General features: G+C 35.3%; 1 protein-coding gene and 1 long non-coding RNA gene across 3 annotated transcripts; one reads left to right on the top strand and one right to left on the bottom strand.

Annotated features, from left to right (window-relative positions):
• Positions 1 to 215: 215 nt before the first annotated feature.
• LOC111407190 (zinc finger protein CONSTANS-LIKE 10-like) lies at positions 216 to 7,898 on the top strand. Of its 2 annotated transcripts, none has more exons than XM_023036527.1 (5): positions 216 to 445; positions 1,368 to 1,904; positions 3,823 to 4,026; positions 6,098 to 6,258; positions 7,259 to 7,898. In XM_023036527.1, the coding sequence occupies exons 2-5, from the start codon at positions 1,392 to 1,394 to the stop codon at positions 7,386 to 7,388; spliced, it is 1,008 nt and encodes a 335-aa protein (XP_022892295.1). In that variant the 5' UTR covers positions 216 to 445; positions 1,368 to 1,391; the 3' UTR covers positions 7,389 to 7,898. The 2 variants fall into 2 exon arrangements, with proteins under 2 accessions (XP_022892295.1, XP_022892294.1); XM_023036526.1 differs by having other exon boundaries at positions 217 to 445; positions 5,984 to 6,258.
• Positions 7,629 to 9,881, bottom strand: LOC111407191. The gene is made up of 2 exons (XR_002705038.1): positions 9,285 to 9,881; positions 7,629 to 9,096 (listed from the first exon to the last, which is right to left on the bottom strand). It is a non-coding gene; the product is annotated as an uncharacterized LOC111407191 (long non-coding RNA).
• Between the last annotated feature and the right edge of the window lie 668 nt (positions 9,882 to 10,549).

The raw sequence follows: 10,549 nt of genomic DNA, 5'->3' as shown, positions 1-10,549 counted from the left end.
AACCGAGTTAGATTATTGACTTGCGAGCAGTTCGACTAAACTCAGGGTCAAATCGAGTCCACTCGTGAACACAAGTCGAGTCAAGCTCGTGGGATATCCTCATAGGCTAATACGCCTTTGATTTCCAGTCGACACGTGCGGTGATGATGCAAAAAAAAGTGCACGATGCCAAACAGAAAAAGTGCAGTAAAATAGGAGTAGAAAAGGGCCGAGTAGATATTTATTAGCGTGGCCTTTTGCACTTTATCCGATCCGAACCACAAAGTTCCGTACGCCTCTCCTCCGTTCATTTTTCGATTGCTCCAAATCACCATCTCCACACACAAGCAATCTTTATAATATATACTACTGTTTCTAAAAACACATGTGAATTGATTTACTCATCTACTTGGAGGCATTTCTGCTATTTTCCCCCAATTGTTGTTGTGAGAAACCTCCCGAGCTGGTAATTACGTGCTTTGATTAAATTATTCACCTTTGAATCACGTCTAATTATTTTGTTCTTCTTTAGACGGAACAGTTGTTTATTTTGTTGTTGTTGAAGATCTACGAAAAGCTGCAAATTAACAAATCACATGTTGGTGTATTCATCCTTAACACAGAAATCCATTTTTATTTTTTTTATTTTATAAAGTTCGACGGCCGGGTTGAAACAAACAGCTTTCCACTGCGTTTGAGATCTATGGAAAGCTGGAAAATTAATAAAACACGTACTACTGTATTTGTAAATCACAATTAAAAGAAATATTTTTTTTTTGTAATTGGTAAAAATCAAAGCCCTGGTCGAAACAAATAAGTTTGAGTTGCAAGATAGCTTCAAGATCGCAACTTTTCATGAAAAGATCAATTTTACTTTTTCTGAATGATTTGCATTATTGCCCTGCCGTAGCTCAGAATCCTCCATGCGGTTGCAGTGCGTTCGAGAATTATTTTTCCTATAGAATTTATTTCTTTATTCCTTAGATACTATTTCTTGATAACATAATCGTCCTTATGGATTTTGTTTTAGTAAATTTTCATTTACAAACTTATTTGGACAAGTTACCTATGGATAAAATAATTAATTAATTACATAGAAACTAAACACTTACATTAATGTCAAAATAAGTGACTTACTTTTTTCTAGCTTTAGCCAATAATAAAATTATTTATATTGAAAATTATAAGTAAACTTCTAAATGATTTAAGCAAAGCCAAACTTGCTCTTAGCTGTAGAACATGATATTTTCCCATTATTTTGGATCAATGCTCAATGTTTAATTAATGCTTTTTTGAGCTGAATGAAGATGTCTATCAAATTGCTAGTTTACTTTTTTCCAAGGATAGGGATGCATGTATCAATAAATATAACTAGCGTGCTTGTGCAGGCGATAGTTGCAGTGGCTGTAAAAATGGGTCAATTATGTGACTTCTGTTCGGAGCAGAGATCCACGGTCTATTGTAGATCAGATGCTGCTTGCTTATGTTTAACGTGTGATCGGAACATTCATTCTGCTAATGCTCTTTCCAGGCTCCATTTGAGGACTCTTGTCTGTGAGCGATGCAATTCTCAGCCTGCAGTAGTCAGAAGTATCACAGAGAACGCATCACTTTGTCAAAACTGCGACTGGAATGGGCATGGAGACCCTACTTCAGATACAGGGCACAAAAGGCAAACTATCAATTGTTATTCTGGGTGCCCTTCTGCAAGTGAGCTTTCAAGAATTTGGTCGTTCTTTTCAATGGATGATTCTAGTTGTAAGCATGAAACAGGTTCGATGAGTCTGGAAGAGGAAGATCAAAGCCTGTTGCACTGTCAACTTATGCCTATTGAATACAGCAGAGTAGAGGATGCTATGGATCCCGCGACTTCTGATGCTGATCGAATTTGTGGAAATGATTCCTTGAATCTTCTCGACGAGAAGGTAGCTTCTGATTCACAATTCTTGTATATAGCAATTCAGCTTCAAATCTTCAATACATCAGGTACTCAAATGTCTGCTACAATGTTAGTGCACCAACAGCATTGTAGGGGAATGGATCGCTTGTTCGTCTGCGCTCACTTAATTATGGCTTATACCATTAATTTGCTTCTAGTGGCTTATATTATTGTTTGAGGTATGATTTTGTTTTCTTACACTCCCACCCTACCCCGCCCACTCCTTAGAAAAAAATGAAAGAAAATTTCATAATGCTGCGGGCTGCTTATTTATGAACACTATCCCAATTCTTCTTTAATCAGAAAATAGAGCTATACCTTCATTTGAAATTTCTGGACTTCTCTTTCTAGCAAAAATGCCAAGAGAGCATTACAGTCTTTCATAAATATTTTTCTTACATCCATTTAATTTACTTTTGATACAAGGTGATTATATAGATCGGTGTTGTGTCTCTACTATGCTTTTAATTTTCAAAATAATAATAATAATAATAAAAAATCTTTCTAGTTTGAATTTATCATATAATAGGTCTGATTCCCCTGCATTTATGCTACTTTTGGCTGTTGCTGTTGGTCGACTGGGGGCTAAATGCTAAGAAGGTATGTGACCTCTCTTTTCCTTATTTTACTCTTACTGCTGGTATGTTTTCAATTTTTGGTGAGCTTTCCATTTTTGTGGAACCTCTATCAACTAGGATTTTACTAGAAAGCTCATGGTGCAATCAATTGTGAAGCCCAGGTAACAGACCACAAAAAAACCAAGGGAAAACCCTAGCCATCTAGCTGAACCGAAAGCTAGATTTTCGAAAGTTAAATAAATGGTGGTAGGAAAGCACAAAAGTCTTCAGATGTCGAAAGTTTGTATTCAGTACATTAGTCTGCTATCTTGCCACTTTAGAAGATATAAATGTGCAACGACTGAAGAGAGTATCAATTTTAGAACTTTTTCATTCAAGTGTCCTCTCTATCCTCCCTCTCCACGCGTACTGTTCTACAACAAGTCAACAACCCAATTGTCACTCTTCCTGCTTCAAGTATGTCTGCTTTCTAACATTGCAGTCCTGATTAGTATTTCCTCTACCATCAACTAGATCTTCTTTCCAACCAACTCCTGAATCTCATGAAACACAACCAAATAATAAAGTAGCTCATACCCTGACTCTGACAGAAGTCTCATCTCTTTGTCTACCCCAATTCCAATAAAAATTACAGAATAATTGCAATTCGCTCTAATGACTTTTTAATGAATCATCCCATCACTATCCTTCATCTTGTAGGTAATGAACTTCATTATCCCTTTAAACTATTTATCAACTAATTCCAGAAAGGATTGCTGAATTGTTTTTGTGCTTTTACGTATATGGACAAGGCTGAAACTAAAAATTCAGATCAATATAGATTTCAGAGGAAAAGTATTACTGAAATAAAACATAACGTGTTCATAGTAAAGTACTTTTTTAAAATAATAATAAAATAAGAGATGGAGGGGTACAAAATACTTACCTCCTTCAGCATTTTCAGATTAATAATAGTAATTTTCTTTTCCTTTCTTAGAATCAAGAATTATTTTAACCTAAAACAATAATAGACTTGACAACCTTGCTATTTTTGTGAGTACGGGACTTGATAAAAACCTTTTGCCTTAAATTAACTGGAAGTCTCCTTGAGATTCACTTCCATAAGTTCTTCCTTACTGTTTTCTTGTTGTGCTGGCGAAGGTGTACCATTCACAATAGTATTTAGTTATGTATTGTTGTTTAGGAATCTCTTTCTACTGAAAGGTAATTGTTTTATATATGTATTTCATAAAGGCAGCATATTTATTTTTTTTATATTTTTTTATGATACTTTATTTAACGAGTTCTAACTTCTAGTGCAAATTGTTTGGCTTGATAATTACGTAGGCACGTTTGTCTTACACAAGTGGTCTCATTGCTGATGATGATGACCTCTACAAGGACTTCAACTTCTCAGATATTGACTTGAGTTTTGATAACTTAGATGAGCTCTTTGGTGGATCACCTGGTACACCGCAACAGCTTTTTGAGTTAGATGGACTAGATAGCTTGTTTGAAATTCCAACTTTATGTTGTGCTGAAATCAATAAGGTTTGCTCCATATCTTATTGCTAGGTTGCAATATGATTCACTTTGCTATCTTTCTTTCTTTGCTGATTCAAATTTCATTTCTTGCTCTCCCTCTCCTTCAATTGTCAAGTTTCTTGATATTTTCCCCGAAAGGTCCATGTTTGGCATGGTAAATACATATTCCTCTTACAAAGTGTTATAAATGGTTATTGCACTTCTTGCTGCAAAAACATTGAAATGTTTTTCTCATTAACTTAGGGTTTTGGCTAGAAATTCTACAAGTTGCCATTCTGTTTTTCATGAGTTACAGAGTGAACGATTATTATTTCGGATGCAAAAATGACATGCTCCAATGACCTGAACATGTAGATATGGATATAGGGTTGCTAATGAAGTTGTTGTTGGGTGCATGGTGACTGCATTATTTGATTGAGTTGGCAGTTGACCATTAACTGTAGTTGTGAATTGTGTGTGGCATGATAATCAAAAAGTAAAAATCAATATTTCAGAAATTGAACTTCTTTTTTGAAGTTTTACAAAATTTGAGATCATGCAGATTTGATGGTAAAGATGCAGCTTAAGAAGCCTCGAAGGCAAGTAAATTCCTTGGGCACCCAACTGCATCCAAAAAGAGAGTCAAACATTTTCATCTGTCGTATATTTAGGAACTTTATCCCTTGAGCTTATGGTTGAAGACATAGTTTTCAGATTCGACCCAGTTGTTGACCCGGAAAAGTCATCGAGTCATTGGGTTAATGGTTTAACTGGTGGGTCATGGGTTCAACAGGTGTGTCATTGCTAAATCATAATTTTATTAAAATATATTTTTAAAACCGTTCGGTCAGTGGTTTCAATAACTATGCTTGAAGATCAAGAAAGTACAGGACAAGTAGGCATCTGACAGCTGATTTTACGGACAATTGTTTATAGATAAAGTATAGGTTCCCAAAAAACTCATGGTAAACAAAACTTGCAATAATACGCTGATGTCTGTGTTCTTTCCTATATGGCATATGTTGGTTCTGATGTGAAAATCTTGGTGGTTCCTGAATGCTTTTCACTCTTCTCATTAGCTCTTTTTAAGTCTATTTTGAAAGAAATATAGAAATGATAGTTGTCTTTCATGGCTGGATAATAGTCCAAAAACAGGTTGGTCAGATTGGAGGAGTTCGTCTTTTATTTTTTATCCAATTATATTTAGCTGATTGATGGTACTCCACAATGTTGAAGTCAGATCATAAAGATTAATAAACTTTTACCCAATAGACCGATAGTCCTCGTGCTAAATTTTCGTAGCATAACATTTAAAATTTTAGGGGCAGTCATCTAATTCTTGATATTTGATATTTTGAGATTTTTACAAATATCCGCTTTGTGCCTGACATGAATTAGGAGAATGAAAGTCAGAGCAAGTAATTTGGTGAATGCAGTTGAACAAATATTTTACTATATAAAGTGAAAGAAGAATTGGGCAAGCTGGGATTAGTAGCAATTTTGATATTTGATTGGAATTAATTTTTCTCCATGTTGACCACATTACACGGCTAGCATTTTGAATGTTAATGGAGAAGGAACTTGCAGGCACTTGTTTGTGGTTCTTTTGTAGAAGAAAGGATTTGAAATTTGAAAAATATAAAACTTTATTTCTAAGGATGGGAAACATGTTCGCCAAGGCGTTGTTGCTTTCGTAATCTTCATTTTTCTTCATGACATAGACCACAAGTGTACACATTTCTCACTTGGTCTTGAAAACATTGGTATGCTAATATGTTCTGCAAAGTAAAGACGGATAAATTAGACAACTTGACAAACTGATAACTTTTCATTTTCATCAAATATGAAATATGGTAATTGTCCTTTGTAAATATTGAGAGATAGTCTAAGTTTATCAGTTGGATTATTTTCCAACGAAGCTTTAGGGACCAAGTATGTTTTTCTCCCACCGGGCTCATTTGTGTCACGTCTTCAAACAATGCAGGCAACATGCTGCAATCCAGTATTTGCCGACTCTGTGACAAGCTGTAGAACTTATCCGATCGTTGGCTTTGCAAGACAAGCACAGTCTAATCTGTCATTTTCATTCTCTGGACAGACTGGTGAGAGTAACAACGGAGATTACCAAGAGTGTGGTATGTCTTCGATGTTTATGCTGGAGGAACCTCAATGCCTTACCTCCTGTCCTGAAAGTCAATTGCCATCAGTCAGCAGGGATTGTGCAGTCTTGCGGTACAAGGAGAAAAGAAAGTTACGCAAGTAAGTGAATTTCAGGAAATGAATCAAAGTATTTTTCTTTTCCCCATACAGGAGTATGGACAAATATGTGGAAAATTAGCATCTGCGTGCAATTTCTTATCTAATGCAGAAGTACAGTTAACTCTCTTATATAATTTGTAATCTACGGAGAGAGATGAATTATATATTAGTTGCTTAACCTTCAAAATGATCTAAGGAACGTGCCAAACTTAATTTATGCCCTGGACAATTCTTACAAATTTAAGACAAGTTTATTGTTCTAGATTTAAAAGTTGATTGGAAATTCATTTTCTGAGTCGCTGTTAAAAATCTTTTGTTTCGCTTGATTATTTGTCATTATTTTCATCATCGTTAATCTTAACCATACTAAGCATGCAAAGAAGTTGAAAATATGTTCTTATTCTTGTTCCGAATTTGTGGAAGAAAGCATCCTATTTCGAAGATGGGAAAAATGTTAATGGTTTCTTGCTGCTGGTCCAAAAATGGATAGAGATATCATTGTTTCTAGAATTTGAAAGGAGCGATAAAGATTAGCTGGATTTATATCATCATATGTTGGCATCTGTGTTTCACCCGTTTTCAACTTCCTATGTAGGACAAGTATATACTGTTTTTTCACTCTCTTGGTAAAATGATGACTCAAGTCTGCATATGCTTTCTTTAAACTTATCAAATACAGTACTTGTACATACTAAAATCTTCTTTTAATTAATTAATATAAAAGGATTTTTCAGAAAGTGATATTAACTATTCTTGTTAGAATTATTGATTTGGGATATGGAATTTAGTTGTTTCAGATGAAATTTTTATTGAATACGAGCGTTTATCAACTTATTGATTATTGATATCATGAAAGTGCTTACTGTATCTCTTTTGTTTTATGGTTCACATTTCTATGCTGTATCATCTTTTTATTCACCCCTTTCCATATTTCACACGAGACTTGCTACCTGTTTTACCGTGAGGTTTAAGGAATAATGTTTTTTTTACATATGAACAGGTTTGGTAGAAAGATAAGATACCCTAACCGCAAGGCCATGGCTGATGTTAGGAAACGTGTCAAGGGGCGTTATGTGAAAGCTGGAGATCCATATGATTATGATCCTTTGTGCCATACAAGCAGCCATTGAATAGCAGTTTCTGGGCTTTATTTGGAAAGATGAAGTGTATTATAAAACCTTACCAACTACTGTTAGGAGCCTATGGGGAGTGCGAGAATAATAAATTTCTCAAGGTCTGATACGTGCTTGCGCTAACTTCTGTGTGTAAAGAGAGAAATTCTCTCTCTTGCTCATGGCCAGAAGTTACCTTCCACGCAAACAAGTCTTCTTTTTCTGCAGCAAAAGCAAAAGAATATGATGATATCGTGCTTTTCTTCTCCCTCGCAACATATCATACAAGATCATTTGACAATGAAGGAGCAGGATCCCGGAGCACATGATTAGTTGGGTATTGTATGTATCATGCACATAAGTGAGATTCGTATCAATTGTTGCCGGATTCTTTTCGGTTTTTGGAAAATTACTGTAGTAACTACTGAATTGTCTCACGAGTTTTGGTTGCTTGGGGATGTTTGTTATGCATATACGAGAAGGATAGTCTGGACCAAGAGTGAGTTTTAAAAATTTTGCTTCTCGTCACTAGAGTTATATTTTCAATTTATCTTGATTACTCAACTTAAATTTGATCATCTAATTGACATTCATGCCTCTTAACTGTCAACGACAATGCGTGACATAGCTATGAAATGTCAATACTTTGATGCCTAGTGTTCTTGAATAGAAACACAGGTTTTGTACTAGAACCACGATCAAAACCAGATAGAAAGATCTCCTCTACAGCTTTACAATTCTCATCATAGATGATTTTCCATCGGTCATGTTGCCAGTTTTCGTATTGTTCACCATATGATTCATTTCTAGACAGGAATGTATTATAATACTTCACGTATTCTAGGTACAAGTGTGCAATGCGTACATATATTTGCCGGGACAATATTATCAACCTTCGACATCTTGGTTCAAAATGAATGTAGTCAATCTCCCAATTTACTATTTGGGCCTAGTAAGAGAACAAACAACGATCCCTCTTGGTGTTATAACATTTCCATGGTTGATTCATCTACTTCTAAATATTGGGCAATTTAGTGGGTCTGTTGCAAAAATGGTCTCGAAGTCCTAATCAGAATTCTTGTGTCACTTCTCTCTCTCTCTTAACTGAAAATATTCTCTTGCTTCATATTGTCGTTTTCAGATTTTCCTATCTTTACTCCTGATGTTAAAGATGGGATCACTTACCTGATGTTGTGGGGAGTGGAATGGGGTTGGTTCTAGGTATAGAATAGAGAAATGAGTATGTTATACGTGATTAAAAGAAAAGCTATGTGACAAAAATAGTCATATACATGCAATGTTGCAAGTGTGGAAAGTACAATTTGTAGCTATAGTTGTGCTATATTTATCATGTGGGAAGCCTTCTGCGACTTTTCTACAGTGTTTTGAACCTTGAAAAATCATGCAAATATCTTGCACTGCTTGCCATCTCTTCTGAGTCCTGCAAAACTATAGCTTTTTGCCATGAATGCTTGTGGAGCAACGGAAATTTTCCTATTCAAAAGAAGATCTTTGCAGGGCAAGCCCAACCATTGAGTGAGTCCAGAATAGCATTGTTGGCTTTATTCTCTATGGTCTAGGGGCAAGGAAGCCCGCAAGGATGTTAGTCAACTAGCACTCACAAGAAGGCACAGATGGGATGAGTTCACTGGGGGTCTCCCTTTCTAGATGTCCAACGAGCCCTTTTTCTTTTGATTTGGAAGATAGTTTTGTGATCGATGCGAAGCTGATAAGAAGTGAAAGTGTGATTTCCCCCATGGTTGGGGGCACGAGTTAAGCATCGATTCGAATACTTTTTGGAATTAAGAGCTCTAAATTCCCCTTACTTTAGGGCGGCACCTTTTATTATTTATTTTTGGATTTAATAAATAAATTTGTATTGATAAAAAATGGATACAACTACTCCGAACATACCTTTAGGACGGCACCTTTATTCTTATTGGTCTGTCAGCTCGGCACGAGACTATTGATGTCACTGCCTAAATCAAATAAATAGAATTATTGGGTAAACATCTCAAAGGCTCGATACGCATAGTTCTATCACATTCGAGTTTACCCCTTGCACTTCAAACAGCCCTTTTCAATTTGAGTTGGGAAAGAATGCCGAAGTCCATCCGAGAGGCGTTGCAGCGGTGAGATGAACCCCAAGATCATATAGAAGCCTGTGTAACCAAACCACCTTGTGAACACGTTTGGATCTGCGAAGACAATTGCTCGAAGTTGACCAACATTCACAAGAAGGCACTGATGAAATGAGTTTCTTGATTGGCTAGGAGTGCAGTTGGATTCTGCTCCTTTGTGGGGGTCTCCCTTTCTGGATGGAGAGTATAGCCCTAATGCTCCATTCGAATTTGCTGTTGAGGGTAACGAAAAGCTAAATTCTAGGCTGGTTGGTGATAGGTATGAAGTGAAGGATTTTCCTATGCAAACTGAGCCGGGTCCCCTAATGATCGAAGGGGGAGATTTTTTTATTTGGCATGTCACTATTTCTTTTTATGAAAATGTTTATATTATTCTTAATGAAATGATTCTTTCTATATTGCAACATATATCTTAATCTTTTGAGCATTTTATCTTCTATTTATTCTATTTTGGATATTTGAGTATAGAATCATTCTATGATCTAATAAATAAGAATAATTCATAACATAAATATCATATTTTCTTAATAAAATACCATAATCTTCAAATGGTAAATTTGTATTTTTTTAATTGAGATATAATATTCTTTTTTCTTCTAACATTCTTTCTAGTAAATTATCTAATCCTTCAATTGTATATCCTGACATTTATCAAAATAATCATCATGCAATTGTCCCTGCGATTCTTTTAAGATCTTAAAAAGATTCATTCAAAATTTAGCAAAAGTTTAATAGTTTTACCTTATGTTTGATCTAGACTTGTATTCTTAAAATCGAGTGACTTTCGAGCTCTGAATTTGTAAACTGCTTCCTTCAACGGCCCCCTGCCTTCACGGAATTGTTACTATTTCAACTACTTGCTCTCACTGTATCAGTTTTTAAAGAATAAAATTCTAAACTTCAGTTAAAGAAAAACTCTCTTTTTGCCAAAAAAATAAGGAAACTTTCTATTAGATCCTTCAAGAATCTATGGGAAATTGATTTAGAAACTCATATTGATATCAGAATATTGAAATTTTATTTCTATTAGGATTGATA

This window comes from Olea europaea, chromosome 13, assembly GCF_002742605.1.
Source record: "Olea europaea var. sylvestris chromosome 13, O_europaea_v1, whole genome shotgun sequence".
Classification (NCBI taxonomy): domain Eukaryota; kingdom Viridiplantae; phylum Streptophyta; class Magnoliopsida; order Lamiales; family Oleaceae; genus Olea; species Olea europaea.
The sequence above is the reverse complement of the archived record's forward strand: the minus strand, read 5'-3'. Positions and strand labels throughout refer to the sequence as shown.